Source organism: Sander lucioperca, chromosome 3 (assembly GCF_008315115.2).
Source record: "Sander lucioperca isolate FBNREF2018 chromosome 3, SLUC_FBN_1.2, whole genome shotgun sequence".
Classification (NCBI taxonomy): Eukaryota; Metazoa; Chordata; class Actinopteri; order Perciformes; family Percidae; genus Sander; species Sander lucioperca.
The window spans coordinates 34,183,844-34,204,719 of NC_050175.1; the positions used below are offsets into that span (position 1 = coordinate 34,183,844).

Here is a 20,876-nt window from a genome sequence, read left to right on the forward strand (position 1 = left end):
CACACACACACACACACACACACACACACACACATACACACACATACACACACACACACACACACACACAGAATATGAATGCTTGTTCATCCCACCAAAATGAAAGTAAAAATGCACTACATTTATTTACCATCGTCATGACTGGAAAGTACTTGTTGCCTCACAGCCTTACTTACTGTATACACAAGTAAGAAGATAGCATCATCTTCCACACTATTCACACAGAATCATTAATAAATAGGTTGCAGGATGTTTCCAAGGTGCTGTAAGAAAGAGAATCCCCTCAGAGAAGGGCCCTTCATTTCTGAGCTCAGGGGCGGAGTTGGGCTTTCCTCAACTGCTGCGTGAGGAGGGAGGAACTCCGCATTCTTATAAAAAGCCAGTATATGGGCTGGTAGTATTTAGTCGACGGAGCAGACAGACCTGGACTGTACTGCGGACCCAGAATGGCACAGAACGGAACAACAGAGAACGGAGTGGCTGAAGGGATCTCAGCTTTGCCTTTTCCTCAGCCTGTCAAAGTCCAGGAGATCAGACACACCAAGGTAAGAGAACACAAGTTCAACTGCTGCAGGTACAGTAGGGTTAGGAGCATTTATCATAATGGTGTTTTTGACTTTAATGATAGTTTATATCAGTTGCGACACAAACTAAACCCATTACAAACTCTCTCCGCTTTCCACAGATTTTTATCAACAATGAATGGCACACATCCAGCAGTGGAAAGACATTTCCAACTTTCAACCCAGCGACAGGTGTCAAAATCTGTGATGTGGAAGAAGCAGACAAAGTAAGTAGGCAGAGTTAATTTTATTTGTAAAATATATATGTATATATAATATAATATAAATAAAAATAATGAATAAAACACAGTGTAGGCCTACATGAGTAATTAAGACCTTAAAGGGAAACTTTGCCAATTTTCAACTAGCTTTATGTCTTTATTGTTTATCTGCTCTGGCTCTGAATCAATTGGAGAGAAAAAATGTAAGCCAAAATTCATTTAAATATCTGTTAATATCAGTTTTTGTGTTTGTCAGAAAAATGTCAATGAAATCCTGCATGCCATAAGAACTTAATCAGACACATAAGAATCTTTTGCCAAATTTGGTATATAATTTATCTGCAAAGTAGCGTTTTATATCAACAAAATAGTTTTGTCAATATAGTTTTACATATTTGTTAAATAAAGGTAAAGTGGGAACCAAAATGTTTCAAACGTATAGGCTACTATTACAATATTACCAGTCCGCTTACTACGTATGCACATATAATTGGCACTGAAAGTCATTCACGTGCTGTACGCACAGCCTACTTGGTAACTTTTGTTATAGCGTATTTATACGGCAGACCTGTGTGTTTTGACATTGTCCCGCTTTAAAAAGTGAAGAAAAGGTAGCACATCTCAAGTTCCCAAGTTAAGGAGGACAACAAACTGTTTTCACTTATTTAATAAGGTTCACATCACAATAAATCAACACTCCTTGTGATGTGAGCCTATTATTTTGTCCTCCTTAACTCGGGAACTTGAGATGTGCTACCTTACCTTCACTTTTTGCAACATGCCTATTGGATTTGGGGTTTAGCACTCCACCGAGAAACTCCATTGTTTTGAAGTGCAACCCCATTTTTCAATTTATTGTCCCACTTTATTCTGCTTAATTTTTCTGTGTAGGAAGATGTGGACAGGGCAGTGGGGGCAGCCAAGGCGGCCGGGCAGAGAGGCTCTCCGTGGCGGAGAATGGACACGTCCAGCCGCGGAATGCTGCTGCACAAACTGGCCGACCTGATGGAGAGGGACCGGCTCCTGCTGGCGGTGGGCTTACTTTCATGACTTTCTTTATGCTACCCACACTAGGCCATAGCAATGAAATGTTTCCTGCAGACAACTGCTGTTTAAACAACAGGTCATTTCTGAATATGTTCATACTGTTCCACAAACAGTTCATCCATTTTACTCTAAAATTCAAAGTTGTGCTTGTTTTTTCCTTAAAAACATGATGGACATATACAGTTCAAGAATTACAGATTATTTTGAATTGGGATTTTTAAAGATGCACTGCTAAATGTGTCATCCCTTAGTAACTTAGAACATTTAAAAAAAAAAATCTTGGTTATGGGGAGTGATGGAATCCTTAGATTTACATTGGAACTAAATATTCATTAATTCCAAAACATTTTTAACAATACAAAAACAAATTATCAATATCATGGGATATGACAAGATATTGTGAATTGGTCATATTACTGTAGATCACCCATAGGTCACCAGAATACCAGGCTAACTACAGAACGTTGCCCTGATCATTGATTTCCAGTGGTAGAAAAATTATAAAGTATATTCAAATTCTGTATTTAAGTAAAAGTAATAATACCACACTTCATTACAAGTAAAAGTCTGGCATTCAAACTTGCATTAAAGCAAAAGTAAAGGGGCAAAATGTACTTTAAAACTGGTCACTCATTATTTAGCAAAATGGCCATACATGGCCTACATCATATTATTTGATTATTATAACTGAGGCATTAACTTGTAATCATTGAACTATTGTATCTGCTCTAGATGGAGATGGTTGTAGGTATTTTATATCTGTTGGGTAATTTATTTATCTGTATAACAATGCATCATATTTTATGATCATTACAGATTTTTAAGTCTTAATCTGCCGAGTAACTGCAGATAAAACTTACAAGTAAAGAAGTAGAAATATAGAGTAGCAAAAATAAAAGAAATATCAGAACTGTATTTATTTTTTTGCCGTACCTTAGTAAATGTACTAAGTTTACCTTCCACTGCTGCTCAGTTATTCCCTCCCCCCCTCCGCCCCCACATGCCTCTCAGTGTCACATCTGGAAAAACATAACTAAATCATAGTAAATGTTTCATCTGACCGACATCAAGATTTTCTTTTTCTTGGTTGCTTGTGGTTCAACTATAATTTAAAACAATATATCTCAATTATAGAAGCAAGTGCTGTTTTATAAGCAACAGACTTATTCCTGCAACTGAAAAATGTCCATGATGGTGACTTTTTCATATCAGGGATCGGCCTACATTATTGCATGACATCATGACCCAACCCTGGTCTCTCTTTTCTCTTTGTAATGATTGCTAGATGTTACTTCCTCCCTCCTTCAGATACAGTTTGGAATGAAATCCTGTTGCTGTGCGTATTCACTCTGTCTAGCTGCCAGCTTGCATTAAGACTTAGATCTGTAAATGAACCCTTACAGATGTGAGTGAAGTAATAATACTAGATTGCATGTGACTGCTAATTGCAAACATGCTCTGGAGTGGTAGTGTACAGTGTATGGCTAATTACACTAAATTCCCAGCTATGTTTGGGGAAATAAAGACCAGATTCAGAGCATTTAAAGGTACAGTAAAGTAGTACAGTGGTTTCAGTATCTGCTAGAGCTGCAGAGCCTCACTTCTCCTTTTGTCCCTTTAATTTAATAATGGAATAAAAGTAATTTCAGTGAACATATGTACACAAACTCATCAGACTCCTTTTAAATAAACAATCATTTTATCATCGTAAAACACTCTGCATTCAAAGTCGACAGAAACAAAATAAAACCATCAAAAACCGTCTTGGTTCGTCTCTCCGCTGTTCCAATAATCACTACTCTGGTTGGGCTGAAATAATGTAAATTCACCCATTTACTTCATTCACCATATGCTGGCTCAATACACGCTAATAGTAGTGATTATTTAAATGGTATCTATTGAGTTTAGTTTAGTTTAAACAAAAATGATCTTACTCTTTAACAAAAAGGTCTATCTCTGTAGGGATCCTTTCCATAATGTTGTCAGACACTTGGAATAATAATATGTGATTGTCAGCGGCAAAAGCAGAACTTTTATTGGACGGAAATTGACGAAGCACATTTGTCCCGTAGGGTTGCATTGCAGCCAGGTCGCAGCTGCCGGTTACAGCATTCACGCTTATACAATACTGGACCAAGTTTTTTGTTCACATCAGTTACATACACACCAATGCATGGGAGATATGGTCCAGGTTGAAAAAACAACCAAAATTACCCTTTAATTTTACATGCTTGGCTTATAGCCATGCATTTATTATGCATGCGGACCACTGTGGTTGACATCCCACTGCACCACCCTCCACATATTTCAGCCTCATATAACTCGCTGCCTTTGTTAGGCCCTTGATTACTTCACCGTTATTACAGTAATTATTATTATTGTATCTGGAACTAACATATAAAATTCATGGTATATTGTATAATAGAAATAAAAACATTTGTAGCTGGCAGCAGTAAATGTATGGGCAACCTGCACTGTGCAAGAAAAGGCCTAGAAGGTACCAGGGGTTATCAATATTTATTTAAAGGTTACAAATTTGGTTTTATGTTTGCACTTATGTCCAACATTGCAATCAGTTTTGATAACATTGTATTCGCCAAGTAATTGCTGCAACGTGCTCGACCAGTGATGCTAGTTTTCTGATTCTTTAGACCCTGGAGACTCTGGACACAGGGAAGCCTTTCCTGCAGTCCTTCTTCATTGACCTGGACGGCAGTATCAAAACCCTTCGTTACTATGCAGGCTGGGCAGACAAGATCCATGGCAAGAGTCTGCCTGTAGGTGAGTGTGTGTGTCATCTTATTCTAACTGTCAGGAATTTAACAAAAAAAAAACATCATGGCCAATAAAAATGAGATGATGATGAGATGTGAAAAGATCCTGTATCAATAAGGCTTTGACCAATGTGATTCTAAGGGGAGGAAACTTTACACAACATACAGGTCACCTGCATTCTGGAAGCACTATTTCACAATCTCTGTACATTTGAGAAAAATATTTACGTGTGCAAAGTGTGGGTAAAATATGAGCCACAATATGGTCTGTTTAAACAGCTGTTTAAAATAATAAAAATATGTTTGGATAACTGCAAAAAAAAAAAATTTTTTAACATTTTTTTTTTTTTAACATGATGCAATTAAGGGCCGAGCATAACGTGTTCATTATTTTTAATCGCATTAATCGCATGCCGCCATTTATTAATTTATTTTCACAGGCTACTATTTTGACCCTTTGCTGCACTTTGCCATACTTCCTCGTAACACATCCTGCTGCTGCAAGCTGCAGGCTGCAGGCATGATGGAGAAAGACAGAAGCAACACAATTCTGAATGGCGCTTTTTATTTTCCAAAACTCCCGGACGGGTCGAAAGCCATATGCACATTGTGTAAAGCCGAATTAAAATATCACCGAAGCACGTCAAGCTTGAGCTACCACCTACGAGCTAAGCATAGTAGTACAGTTAACGTGACTCAGGCAAAGCACTATTTTGGAGAGTGCTACTTGCCGACCTGTGGATGAAACCAAATCCCAAAAAATTACTACCGCTCTTGCAAAATGGGTGGCAACTAACTGCAGACCTGTCAGCATCGTAGAAGACTCGGGTCTTAAAGACTACGGTTGGCATGTTCTGACCCGTCTTATAAATTGCCACTGAGGGGGACAGTATCACATCATGGCGATTCTCCAACCACGTATTCTGTGTGTATATGTACTTACATACTTCTGATACATTCTACCTGGCCCTGACAAAAACAAACTAAAACTAAATATATAAAAACCAAAAGTAAATCTTTCTGAAAAACTGAAACAAAACTAAAACTAGCAAACACACTCTGGAAACTAAAACTAAACTAAATTAAATTGAAAAGTCAAAACTTAAATAAAATAAAAACTAATTGAAAATTCAAAGCTACCTTGGTTTTTAGTGCACAACACAGTTTGTAATGCACCCAGGATTAACTCAAATTTGACTGTAATTTGAAATCATAAATTAGTAATTTGTGCCCTCAAATAATAACCAATGCACACAATCAAGTATTTTTTTCTCCCGATTACTTGATTCCTGCCATAACAAAGGATTTGATTTGCGTTCTCAAATTATTGTTTGAAGTTAATGCAACACAGGAACGGAAGTTAACATTTTTGTCCAATCCGGTCAGTTAGGAGGAGCGTTTTAGTATTGTGGTGCGCATATAATTACTCAACTAATTTATTCAATTACATAGTTACTCAATCATACATTTGAGAACATTAATTAATAATTTGTGCTCAAATGAAATATTTGTGTGCACAAATACTTTTTCTTTATGAACTCCATACAAAATAATGCAAAATGAGTATACATGAATAAATTAATACTGATAATTAAGAGTGTACACAAGATAATTAGTGGAGCCTATGACATGAGTTTCCATTGTGCACTAAAAACTTTTTATGTCCCCTCAGGGGCTCCATAACCAGTGCACCATTGGGAAACAAGTTAATTACTATAGTGCAAGTGACTTGGCCCGCCTCAGGATTGTCCTCAGCCCTGGGTGGTATCTCATCCAGACTCTTAATACTTCTCCCACCTTGTCAGATCCTACTTTGCGTCTCCTCTGCTTCTGCAGGAAAGCAGATAGACAAAACACGCTTGCCTTTTCCTCCTGATTAGATCCCAATAGAGTGGTGAGAGATGCAAGGCACGGCAGGACAAAAGGAAGAGGAAGAGGCTGAGATAGTAATCAGTGAGGTGCAACAGTCTGTGAGGATTAACAATCACTGTTGGCTCAATGCCTCGCAAAGCCGCCAGCCACTCAGCCTGTAATCCCCACCTTTATACTGAAGCAGTTTCACTAATCACTCATCAAGATGAGACACATATCTGAGTTATAGTACAATATGAAAGGCTACATACACACTGTGAAATGCAGACTGGACTTTTATGTAAACATGCTCTAGTGGTAGAGCTGCTATGTAGATTGCTGGTTTCAGTGGATGCAGATGAAGCTAAAGTAACAATTTCTGGATAAATCGGGATCGACAACTCACTATTGTGTACTGGAAACTTCAATAATGCCCAAAACCTCTCTTTCAGTCTCAATGTATTGCCTATTTGCTGACTATGCATTGCATTTGAAAAATGAGAAAACCAAACAAATGTACCTGGCATGCCTACTACAACAATAGAAACAAAGATAGGATGACATAATTAAGGATGCTGGACAGGTTTTCACCCTGGTTAATTCAAAATAAGAGCCTACAAATCAGTCATATGTCATATGTAACACTGCACTGTTATTAATAATAACTCAGTCAATAGACAGACTGAGACATAGACAGAAAGAAACGTGGGTGAATAAAACCAAAAGTATCTGCATTTCTAAACACCAATAGAGATTTTTTAGAATAGAATTTTCACTTTTCAATTCAATCACTTCTAGAAGTCGAATTGTTGTCTAACTAGTACTGCGGACATAAGTGGTTGATCGGCTGCTTACACTTTTTATTTTACAGGAAATTACATTTTTGCAATATTTGCCAAAGTATATCTCCTAGGAGATAGTATCTCCTACATAGGAGATGTTATGTCCTACGTTGTCTTGTGCGTACAAAATATGTTAAGCTTTTAGTGCTCGATACAATTGAAAGTTCAGCCAAAGGCGGCATAAATATTACCTTACACGGCAGCTGGATTCTCGCAATATTGTGATTTCACGAGATCACACGAGAATCGCAGGATCACACATCACACTAAAATCTGTTTTGTCAGGCTTCAAGTAATGTGTTTGTGTCTACTACAACTACCAGCTAACCAAACCAGTCAGCACCGGGTGAGAAGCTACTGGTAGCTACGGGCGTGGTTTAGGTGAATATATAATAATAATAATATATTTAGACGACCGCAACTGTTTTTAAAAAAACAACGGAAGCGATAGGCAGATGGTTCATCCAATCACCTGTCAGGTATTTTTTGAAAGTGCCTGCCCTTTCCAAAACAGTTTCTAATGACGGCTTCTCAGATGGTTCTGTGTACAAATCATCTAGCTCGTCAGGTTAGCATGAACAAAAGGTTTTACCTTCTCAGTTAACTACAAATGTCCACTGTAAAACATAATGAAAGTGTAAATAGGTGCAGGCAGGATTCTTTTTCATAGTATTGCCTGCAACAGCAACTCAGCGAGCGAGTGAGAGAGAAAGAGAGATTGATTCATGTTTTTTTGCCAAAAGCATTACCTTTATCCATACAACTAACCATCAACTAGGATTAGCCCATAAACTAGGATTAGCCCATCGCACGCTGCTAGAGCTGCAGTCCACTGCTGTGTGGCCATTATCAGGCTCTGTTTCAGTGCTATGGACAGCGCTGTCACACACGCAAACAGCTCTGTCCTTTGCTCTGAAACAACAGTGAATGATAGTCACGAGAAAAGGAGGCTGTCAAATTTAGCATGTATGTTCCTAAGTTTTGATCCAAGTAAAAATGTTTTTTGAAAAGACAACCTAATTTGAGGTGTGATGAACTTTATGGTGTTATCCTTCTCATACAAAGCCATTCACATCTAAAATATAAATATACAATATGAATGTATAATGAGAAATATTAGAGGGCCCAAGACACTCCACTGTGGGACACAGCATTAGGCTTAGGTCGACTCCTAGATAGATGACCACGCACCTCCACTCACTGAAATCAATTGCTAGTTTCAATTCTTCTTCAATACCGCATGATGTTTATTTTGTAAATGATGGTCCCATTTATTTTGAAACAGACGATAAAGCAGGAGATGCTTTAGAGCTTTGGCTACATGCACTAACCTGTCAATCAGGACAGAGGCTTAGAAATGCTAAACATGGGACTGTGACCATTAAAAATAGACGTCAACTTGTTTTTGGTGTTGTTTTCATCTTAAACTTTGACCCTCACTGTGTGTTTTCACTTCATCAAAGTTAATTGGAACATTTTGGTATCCTAAGGCCGGCCACACACTGGCTGCGTGGCGTGAGCGTGGGGTTTCTGTTGCGTGTCAGCTGCGTGGCGGCTGTGTGGATTTTTCTATGTCTTTACACACCAGAAACGTGTCTGGCTGCTGCTGCTAGCCTTGTCTGTATACATGTATGTTTCCCATTGATTTACTGCACTCAAGCAGTGTACTTCATGTTAAACATAAACATATACTGATTACAGCAAAGACAACGTCGGCAGTATTGACGGCAAAATAGGCTACAGAATATTTCGTTCTGTATTGACAGGTGCAATATTTGAAAATCGATAATTTTTTTTTTTTTTTTTTTTAATTACATTTATATCTGCATTTATGTCAAAACATAGAGACTTTCAAACATCAACATGTCATTTATTAATATGTATTTGTGTCAAAATAACTATTAACCTATTCTATTTTGCCTGGAAACGCCTGAGATGTGCGTGTCACGCAGGCAGTGTGCAAGCTCTAACCTGTTAACATGGGAGCCAAAATAAAAACGGACATGCCACGCAGCTGACACGCTCATGCGACGCAGCCAGTGTGTGGCCGGCCTAAGAATGTCTTGTTCAGTGTTCAGCCTACCAAGCTAGCTAGCTACTACTAACATTTGTTGATAACTTAAGAGAAAGTTTGCAGATTTTCTGTACTGCCGTACATGCAGATGAATGGTGGCTGAGGTCCACGTTTATCCACTGGTAAATCTTCACTGAATGACTCGCTTCAGAAGGGTTGAAAATCTGCAACTTTCCCCCTTTTGCGTTTAGCTTAGTGCAGCGCCATTGTAACCATAAACAACACTGGTTTTGCCGCATCATCCTCCCCAGCTGCACCCTCTCGTCAAAAATCGTCATATATGCCTGTATCGCTAAACTCAAGGCTTCAAAACGGCAGTCCACAAACCAATGGGTGACCTCACGGATGCTATGTCCACTATTTTTACAGTCTATGATTTAAACTCAGGAGGTGTGTGATTTTTGATATAAATCCATTAGTACAGTGGGATATTCTTGCCTCTTATTTGGAAGTAATATCCGAAGTGTCAGTTTGGAATAAGTGTTAGCCTCGCATAGCTACAATGGGCCTGAGGCTGTCTGTCTGAATCTTGTGTTACACACAGACAGCACGAGTATGTTCCCAAGTGACTCAAGTGAATGTAACCTTCAGTAAGCTGTGACTGAACATGGACTCACCCAGTGACTCAAAGATAAAAGCAGCTGAAGATGAGTCCTGCTGTAGGGGAGTCTCCCAGTCTGTGATCAGTTACGCGGGTAACTGGAGAAGGTCAGGGTGCAGACTGGGAGGCCAGGTTTGACCAGTTATCTGCTAAGCCTCCGACACGTCCATGTACACTACAACTTACAAGGAGTGTGAATCTTAATGTTAGTACTGGTGGAACATTCCAAGAGGATTCATTTAAAAACAGCTTAACAATGCAACAGAAATATTGCACTTTGATTTCAGAAAATTAAACAGCACAATGTAACCATGCAATAATGTAAGGGAAACTTGGGAATGACATTGATTATCAAAAAGCTTATGAATGCAGTGCAGTAATTGTTTTAAATAATCCACTTGTGTGTTCTGTGATTTTTTTTAAGTTGTTCAATTTAAGAAAAGGTCATTTAAGAACCAACAAGTCCTCCAAATTAAATTGTTTGTCCATACACTGCAAAATGGCATGTAGAAGTGCTTTATGAACTGTTACAAATAAAAATAAATATGATGTAACAATGCTAAGGTTTGGAAACACCTTGGTTTGGCTTCAAAAGAATGACTACCTGGTTAAAGTGGCTATGAGGAACTTTCAGTTTGTGTTGATTCTAGCAGCCCCTTTGGATAAAAGCGGTAGTGTTTTTACCACACCTGCTGTCATAAAGATCTTTTCTAGCGTGTGCCGGCTGGTGCTGTATTACCCAGTGTATTACTGAGTTAGCGTTACCGGGAGGCCATATACTGTAGTTGCGATGAATGTTTTGCTCAGACAGAAAAATCATTCATTTACAATAAGATAGTACGTTACAGATGCATCGTGCACTTCAAGTGTTGCATAAGGTAACTTAGCCTACTTTGGATGTATCGTGAGCTAAACATGGGTATCACTGTCACTGTGTCACGAGCCAAAGCATTAAGAGTTTTATGTAGCAACCAACGTAGTAATAACTTTATATAGCACATTTCATGAAACCCAAGGACGCTTTATACAAGTAACGTTACAGGGGGACAAGGGAAAAGAAAATAGTAAGCCAACACAAACACAGACTGAAAAATAAATAGAAACCCGAGCGCTAAATGGAAGGGGGGCGTAATTCAACGTAGGCTACTGACGTACAACCACGTCTTGTATTGTAAAGTTATTTTGTAAATGAAATAGACATATTACATACCTGTTCAGGAGGAACAGGGCCAATTCAGGGTCAGTTTTGAATAATTTACAATCACGTTATTGTCTCCATCTGTTGAAAGTCTGACCGACATCTGTCACTCTCCCTTTTAGCTTTTACTTTTTCTTTGTTTCATTTCCTTTTTTTCTGTGATGGTCCTGCCCCAGTTTCAGCCATAACTACGACAGATAACATAATTAAAATTAAATTAAAATACAATTAGGCCTATATAGAGATTTCCTGCTACCCTTTACCTGGCTGGATACACTAACACAGGCTTTTCCAGTGTTACACCGAAATCTGACCCATCAGAATGTGTTACTGTAGATCCGGTCTATCTGCCTTAAATCATTTTGTGACTTCACGGAAAAAATCGGACCCGGACAGAGGCATTTATAAAAACTATATTTAAATAGTGTTCTTTTCACCAGTCTTGTTTGTTGTTACAGCTTATTTATGATCATGATTTTGATTATGGTTCAAGGACTAATGTGGTCACCTTTTTTTTTTTTAAAGTCACAAAAAGAGAAAAGCAGTCACCAGTGTTACAGGGTAACCTGGACCCTATTATCCTATGTGTTTGTGTCTAAGGGACTAATGGGAACAACAATCTTTGAATCACTAAGAATAATAATCTGAGCCTGTCAGCGGCAAAAACAACACGTTTAGTGCGAGAAATTGACGATGTGCATTTGCTCTATATTCAGTGCAGCCGGTTTTCTGTAGGTTTCGACCTCGCCCCTTAGTCTCCTTTCAGTAAAGAACTTTAAGGCCAATGATTGTAACTGTTTTAACTTAAAAATAACTGATCAACTGTATTGTGCAAAAATCTACTTGATGTTACATTTTTAATAGTACCTTAAACCAATAACACACAATATTGGCCTAAATAATACCTTCAACCTATAGTACAGTGGATCAAACTGATTGTTTCTTTTTCTTCTTCTTCTTTTACAGATGAAAGCTTCATGTGTTTAACCAAACATGAGCCTGTTGGCGTATGTGGAGCTATCATTCCAGTAAGTCCAGAGCAGATCTGGTTTGAATTTATAAGCAATAATGTATAATAGGATTTCTTATTACCATGCACATTACTTTGGTGTGAAAATTAAACACAGTGTGTGTGTGTGTGTGTGTGTGTGTGTGTGTGTGTGTGTGTGTGTGTACAGTAGATCCAGTAAAAGGTACTTTCAGGACATTCTGCTGTAATACAATCTGTTCTTAATAAGCATTTAAAACAACGGAACATTGCACAATATCGTATTTATAACCCAAAATGAGTCCAACACACTGCTGTGATACCGACTTCTTGTACTGTGGTATACAGCTCTTACTGTATATCTACATATGGGTAGTAATCATCATCATCATGTGTTTTAAGCATGGCATCAGAGTTAAAGACTGACAGTGCTCTGACAGTTTGTGAAAAGCCATTATGTGTGTTTGCTGTCCTCTCCAGTGTCAGAAAATATGGATATTAGTTGTGGATCAGTACAGAGATCCAAACCCCAAAGAGTACGGTCACTCTGGGACTTAGAAATACTTTTTGCCATACAATTTCAGTCCAAAAGAAACAACTATAAGTATGAAGAAAACATTGTGATTATTACATGATTCTCTTTATATTATTTTTAACCATTAGTTCCAAAAAGCTGCAGCAGAAATGGGAGAAGTCTTTGTGCTATATGCCCTGCTGAGCAGCTCCCAGGGGGATGATGCGTTATGGATTGGAACTCCATTACTTCTTATTTTCTCGTTGGGTTCACCAACTAGTGACTAATTCAGTGCAGGGTTGAGCTCTGTCCTCACCTGAAAATGGGAATATTATTAATGTTGAAAAGAAAACCCTGTAGAAAGGGGCTGTGGATGGCTGTGTCAAGAAAGTGTTTGACTTTGACACTCAAGACAGCTGTTCGCATCTTGTTTCCTATCAACAGTCAACAGTGTTTTGATTTTAACCATGTCTAGGGATGCACCGAATGTTCGGCTACCAACATTATTTGGCCGAAAACAGCAAAAAAAAGCACTTTCGGTGTTCGGCCGAATAAATGAAAAGGCCCAATGAATCTTTACCGAACAATTACGTTTTGATGACGCGATCAAATATCAACCCGTGTAGAATGAGAGGTGCGCACACTTTATAATTACGCAAGCATGTTGGCAGTGTGGATGTTGTGAGGGCTAGACTAGGACTGTATAAACTTGACTGTTTTGGCTGATTTCGCCCCAGGTGTGTCTGTCAAAACACGGACAGAGACGGCACATAGAACGTTACATTCTTTCAGCAGTCAGCTATAGGCCTAGGCCCTGTTTACACGAATACGCTCGTGGGTGAAAACGACAAAATATTTTATCAGATGTGCCTTTCGTTTAGACGGCGACGGCATTTTTGGGATGTAAAAACGCAAAAAAGTGAAACCACCCTCCAGAGTGAAAATCTTAAAAACGCTCCACCGTCGCGTTCCCATCTAAAGGGTAAAAACGCAATGTGTGAGTGTGTGTGTGTGTGTGTGTGTGTGTGTGTGTGTGTGTGTGTGTGTGCCGTGTGTGTGTGTGTGTGTGTGTGTGCCGTGTGTGTGTGTGCCGTGTGTGTGCGCCGCATATGTGTGTGTGTGTGTGTGTGTGTGTGTGTGTGTGTGTGTGTGTGTGTGTGCGCGTGCGCGCGCCGCGTGTGTGTGTGTGCCGTGTGTGTGTCTGTGTGTGCATTGTTTGGAGCAATAACTCCACCTCCTTGTCTGTCCAGACAAAATGTCAGCTTTTGTTGTTCGTTTCGCACAAGGAGAGGGAGAGAGGAGGAGGAGAGGGAGATAAGTAGAAGGAAGGTTCTACGCAGGCGCGCAGACTTGGTGGATCGCATTTCACACACTTTTGCGTCACCACATGCACGCAGATTTCCCCCCCATAATGCTCGTCTAAACACGGAATAAAAAGTGAGAACGCAACGCCGCTTTTGCGTTTTCTCTTCAGATCATTTCCGTCTAAACATAGCCCTAGTCTAGTCAAGAAGGGGGCTCAAAGATGGGCAAATAAAAATTATTTTGACTTTACTAATTTATTTGTTTTAAGTTAGGTTATATTGTGTATATTGGCAAAATAAATGGAACACGTGGAAAAAAACATGTTCGGTTATTTGGCTTTGGCCAAGTTTTTCATTTTATTTGGCTTCGGCCAAGAATTTTCCTTTCAGTGCATCCCTAATGTCTATGATCAGTTACTAGTCTCGCATTGCCAGACCTATCTCCACAGCGCTGTGGAGTAAGGTCTGGCTACACCAGACATTCATTTTAGGATGGAGGAACAAAACACTCTGGGTTGTTTGCATTTCTTTAAACCAATCACAATCGTCTTGGGCGGCGCTAAGCTCTGGACGCAGCGACGGTGGCTCTGCTAAATGCTCTCGGGAACTTGTTTGGGTGGAACATTTGCACCCCGCAAAAGAAAATGGCACATTATTAAATGAAGTTCGCCGTGTGTACTTCCGTGTGTTTTTTGTTGAGACAAATAAAGAAATATGCATACGCATTCTTTTTGTCAGATCTATAAAGCCGCACGTATGCCTGGTTCTGTTTTAGAAATCTGAATCATTGTGGAGCTTGGTGCACAGAAGCCTCATTTCCACTCCCACAGTTTGCCATAAATGGACGTAGAAACGCCTTAAACTCCCGTTTATATATCAATACATGTGCCCACTCCACCAGCAATGGACCTGTCAGTGAGTATACATACTGAAATACAGCAAAGAAAGAGCAGTTTCCCCGACTGCATCCGTACCACTAATTCATCACGTTTCTACAAACCATCATCGCCGCAAAATATCATTATTATTAAGCATCAGAAGGATGATTCATTCATAGTTATTCTATATATTTTGAAACTCAATTTACTCAATTGAGGATCAAATTCAATGATCATTAACAGGGACATGATGCTCAAATGTAAATAAAAAGAATGATGAAAGCCATCACAATAAATCATTTTATTGTTTTCATTTTCATTTTAAATGAAGTTTATTAATTTCTCCGCTAGGGTTCTCTCAATCAAAACAATGGATGTAAACACAGACTTTTGATGACGTTGTGTAGTGGCATTATGGGAGTTGTAGTTTAATACAACTGCCGATTAAAATAGAACTATAAAACGGCCTTATAACGTTAACGTTCTCCACCGAGCATTAGCATGAGCTAATGCTAACGTTACTTGTCAATGTAGCACATTACGTTAAGCTGGATGAATCAATATGGGAATGTATCAATAAATAAGATCTCTGCTGTATTACTGTGTTGTAAGTGGTAATGTAATCAATGACAAAATGATGCTGTGTGGCAGAAAGCAAGCTGTATAACAGTTACTGAGTGTTATTCTTTCTGTGAGATTGTATGGTTTACGATTACTCTCGAACGTATCATTTGAGTGCCTTGTTTTGACGGGAGTTAGAGGAACCAGAGGGGTCAAAGGTTATATGACGCCACTGACAGGCGAACAAATGAAACGGACCATGTCATTATAATAAAATAACAGATTTCTCTGGGTTTGAACGTTGTTGGAAACATTTAGGATAGTGTAAGTACACAACTCAACAACATATATAACATAGGTAAAGTCATTTTTAGACATTTTAATGCAGAAATGTTACATAATTGTACCTTTAATTGAGACCACTAAAGACTGAACTTAACTTTCCAGAGAAGCAGGGATCATAAATGTGTAGTTTTAATAGGGCAACTGCTCTCAATTTAAAAGCACAAGCAAGTCTGGATGTGAGGATGAAATGAAACCCTGGTAAAACCAGAAACCTTATCTTAATCTTTGCCCTCCCTAAACAAGACCTCCTTTCCGCTAATCCCTTTAGGGCTATTCTTACAGGAACACACAGCTCCAATCCTGTGCTGTTCGGATTTACTTTCACATATTGGAATATATGTATTTTTTGTCTTTTGATTATAACTTCATCAGATTTAGGGTGGGGCAGTGTTTGGTGTTTCACCATATTGTGTTGCACTTTGTGATCCAGACAGACATGTACGTATAATTTCAATATCATGATAGAAAACAGCCATTCAATTTTTATCTCTGATCATTAGCCTATAACCGCTAATGTTGCTTTGGCAACAAAGGAACAAAACGGCTGTTGTTTGACATGGGAGATTATATCATAAAAGTGAAATTCATACTAAAGGACTTTGTGTAATTACTGAAAGTAGTGCTGGCGCACACACAGCATGAGTCATTGTCAGAGGAAAACAGGAAACCTTTCTCCCTACTTATGATCTCAAGATCCCTTAATGGCTCTGAGTGTTTCCAAAGTATTGTAAAAGTTAACAATGCCTAAACAATAAACATGCAGCACTCACATGTATTGCTGTCTAATTTGAGTTTGAGTGCCCAATTATTTGTCCATTGGTTTTCCAACATGGAAATGAGCAACTGGAAAATAAATTACCTCTTTTCTGATTTTGTTTACTTTGAATTGTGTCCAATCCTTTTATTATCTTGTAAATTCTATTCAGACCAACATCCAAGTGATAAAGTGGATTTTCTGGAAAAAACTAAATACTAATGTTGTGTGTCAACCCGTTCTCACTCCCAATTCGTAAAATACGGACGCTTGGGCAAAGGCTCTCAGCGTTAGATACGACGCAAAAAGCACCCTTCAGCGTGTGTATGGAACGCACCGGGCAGAGCAGCAGCTCCGTGGCGCTTTAAGATGACGTAGTATTAAGAGCGACAACAGTAGCGAGTAGAATGAAAGCCTGAAATGCAGCGTAAGGAGGTTGGTTGGGATGGTGGATGGGTCAAACAACACAGGACTTTTTTTTTTCAGGGATTTATGTCCCGTTCTGGTCCCATGTGTCACTGAAACGTTCATTTTATAACCCCACCCACGATCTTTTTCTAAACCCCCCCTGTCCCGTTCTTCTTTTCCTAAACCCAACTGTCCTGGACTTGTCCCACGTGTCACGGAAACGTACCTTTTATAAGCCCACCCATGATCTTTTCCTAAACCTAACTGTCCAGTTCTTCTGTCGCATGTCAGTTAAACATACGTCCCGACCCAGAGCGTCAAAAGTGACGGAAATAGTCCCGACCAAGCGTGTTTAGATAAAGCGTGTTTAGATATGACACTAAAGGAGACTTTTAGCATCAATAACAACGCCAAAGGCACCTGATCAAGCGTCTTTTATGCGATTTTATGCGATGGGGGTGAGAATGTGTCGTGTGTGTTGCTTGGATTATTAGCTCCAGTTTGTGCCTCTCATGTAGTTATTATTTCCATTGGAAACTGTTGTGAGTGACAGAAATGAGCTACTGTTTGCAAAAACATATTGTACACAAAATATGCAGTGCAATTTGGCTGTTTTACAATTAGACAAAAATAGCCGGAAATGACACCTGCTTATTGCTTTGTTAGGTATAAAATATAGCCAAGGCGGACAAAGCAGGCAACTGCCCTAGGGCCCAATGCCTCCAGGGGGCCTTAAGAGCCAAGTTTACTGGAGGCATTGGTTTGTGGTAATATGATCACTTTCCACTGCTCATCCATGTCCAGGTGACGGTAGCAGCAGGCTTAGCAAGGTTGCCTAGACGTCCTTCCGAAGATGTTTCCAGGCCATATTGGACTTATAATCCTTCAGTATGTCGAGGTGTGTAGAGGAAGCTGTCCAGGAAGTTAGCCTCTACCTCCATCCTCAAGAGGCTTTGCCTTTTGCCCGGCCACCATTGTAAATAAGATTTTTTTCTTATTGACATGACCTGCTTTAAAGGTTAAATAAAATGAAATAGGTCCTTATCAGGTGGCAGAATCAATGTGATGGAGCAGGGGTTCTACTCCGAGCTCTTCTGGACGTCCAAACTTCTCTCTGTCCCCAGGAATGAGCTAAGCCACACTACAAAGACAATATGGCCACTTATATTCATGACCCAAGGTGAGGGTTCGACCTGATTGGCTGGTGACGAGGCTCAGCTCGCTCGTCACCAGCACAGTCCAGTGCAATGCCATGTTAAAACAAACTAGCTTATATAACGTGATAATAGCTGTTCTAAACAGTCACACTTGAAGGCAGGATGAAAAGCATACCATTATAAACAGAAGTGAGATGCAGTAACTGTTCAAATGGGGATAATGAAATGCACTTTGAAAGAGTCTCACATTAACCCTCTGGATACGATGGCAAAACTACATGTTGTATGTCATACTTAATATCTCCAGATCAATACAGTGCAGACACTTACTATTTTTTTGTTTAGAAGCAGAGAAATGCGATGTTTCAAAGAGGTCCACCATGCGATTGTAGGGCATCCAGAAGCTTTTTAATCCATCCTGGAATTACAGTGTCTTTGTAAAATAGATAAATAAATATGAATCCAAAAATCAAGTCATAAAATCTCCCTTTGTTCCACATGGCTTCAATGTAGCCTCGTTCTGGCTGTCTCTCATGTTTTTAGCATGGCAGCTAACACCAGGACCTATTCGAAGAGGGCTATGGTGCGATCATAGCCGGCCTGAAACTTCAGTGACGTTTTGGAGACTTTGTGCAGTAATTCCAGAACGATAAATCCACGACTGAACGGTTATTTGGTCATCTCTTTGTATGAAAAGCAATCCTTTACTGTTAGCCGCCACAGCTGCGGACTATCTTGACTGATGGCTATGTTGACCAATCACATGAAATCATGTCAGGTGTGTGTGTGTGTGTGTGTGTGTGTGTGTGTGTGTGTGTGTGTGTGTGTGTGTGTGTATGTGTGTGTGTGTGTATGTGTGTGTGTGTGTGTGTGTGTGTGTGTGTGTGTGTGTGTGTGTGTGTGTTAGAGCTGCAGGTCATTCAGGCTGGTCTGGATGTGTAAATGAGTGTGATTTGGCCTTCTGATGTCTTATAGCAGACAGAAAATGCTTTGGAGATGACACAAGTAACTTTTTTGATAAAAGTTACCCAATTCATATCAATTCACCTCCTATAGCAGATAAAAACAACATTGTGTAACATTGGTATTTTTTGTGATTAGCGGTCCTACAGTTTCAGAGTGCAATTCCCTTATACACCTATTGTAACTATGGACAGCCGTACACATGCATTTGTTATAATTACATTACTTATGATCAAACAATAGTGAGTGGACAACTTTACTAACACAGCTTAACATTAAGCAAGTGTACACAAGACATAGCAAGCCAGCTAATATTATTTACTACAGGGTTCACACACATTTTCATGGACACAATTTAAAAACTTTTCCATGACTTTTCAAGGACCCATACTAAAATTTCCATGACCAATAACTCCAAATGTTAATTATTGTATGAAAATAAACAGCAAATGTTTCCAATCTCCAACAGTTGGTTATGTTCATATTTACTTTTTTTTAACTACAGGCATGACTGAAATGTGCTATATAAATAAAGATTACTTGACTTATGACATAAATAACTTCGTATCAGCCTGATAGGTCTAACTGGTCTAACTGTGGCATTTGTGTGTGACGGGGTGCTTTAATCTGATTTGTGCACTAATACATCGAAAGTTAACGTGTTCTTTTGTCTATGCTAGTGGAACTTTCCTCTGCTGATGTTCATGTGGAAGATGGCGCCGGCCCTGAGCTGTGGAAACACTGTGGTTATCAAGCCAGCAGAGCAGACCCCCCTCACAGCCCTCCACATTGGATCGCTCATCAAAGAGGTCTGATGTTACGCTGAGAGATGTTTAGACTTTAAACCTCTGATAGTCCTTTTCTTGAACAGATTCTGGGCCTGTATCCTTATGGAAAATCCTGCTTCTCATATAATTTATCTGTTTTGCTTCTATTATGTTTTAGTAGTGTCTGTTCCCAGAGGAGACACAATCTCGACCTAAACCTTTTTTTTGGCAATCAGAATTATAATCCAGTGTATTGCCAAGTAGGTTTTCACATACAAGGAATTTGCTTTGGTGTTTTGGTTCATAGACAAGAAACATATAGAATAGGAAAAAAAAATACAATTTAAACGTTGAGCGTTTTTAACATAACACATATAGACAGATGTGAAGACTTTAATGTAAGCCACTGGTTCCCAACCTTTTTGGTCTAAGGTAACCCCACAACCCTGTCAAATGAACTTGGGTACCCCTTCATCAATTCACAATTCTAAATGTATAATGCTATTCACTATATAAAAGTGGATATTCATACAATTGAACTGTCAATATTAAGGTTGGTTTGGTCAGCCATCCTACTACTTCAAACCTTCTAGGCTACTACTACTTGAAGTGAAGCTGAATGTTTCAACCGTTATTCATTAAGGGTACTTTAAGCCATTACTTTTAGCTATTTCAATCGTTTCTCCATTACGTTAGCTAATCATTCCATTCATTCAATCTGTGTATCAAGCATGTGCAAAAAGTGTTCACGCTCTCTCTCACTCACGTTGAGTGTGACTTATGTGATTCCCTCTCTCTCGATCGTGTGTTTAATGTTGAAACGAAAATACAAGTAAGAGTTTATTACATTGGCTTCACCCAAGCTATTGCAGCGCTGTGGATTTAGGTCTTGCGATGCAAGACTACCCAAGCTATACCAAATGCAGAGGAGAGGCCTCAATGTGTTTTATGTAGAGAGCTGCAATGCAATACATTCCATATTCATTTTAAATTAATAGTTTGTTGTGTTCTTTATCAGTAATTTATAAATGTAGATGTCATGGCAATTTATGATGTATTTTTGTAA

At 39.1% G+C, this 20,876-nt stretch overlaps 1 protein-coding gene across 1 annotated transcript in view; it reads left to right on the forward strand.

The window, feature by feature from the left end:
* The first annotated feature begins 334 nt into the window (after positions 1 to 334).
* Positions 335 to 20,876, forward strand: part of aldh1a3 (aldehyde dehydrogenase 1 family, member A3) — a 31,631-nt gene continuing 11,089 nt past the window's right edge. The window contains exons 1-6 of the mRNA XM_031292693.2: positions 335 to 545; positions 686 to 790; positions 1,676 to 1,816; positions 4,483 to 4,612; positions 12,138 to 12,199; positions 19,724 to 19,852. Of these exons, the coding sequence (XP_031148553.1) occupies positions 447 to 545; positions 686 to 790; positions 1,676 to 1,816; positions 4,483 to 4,612; positions 12,138 to 12,199; positions 19,724 to 19,852 (666 nt within the window). The 5' untranslated portion in view covers positions 335 to 446. The remainder of the gene's footprint in view (positions 546 to 685; positions 791 to 1,675; positions 1,817 to 4,482; positions 4,613 to 12,137; positions 12,200 to 19,723; positions 19,853 to 20,876) is intronic.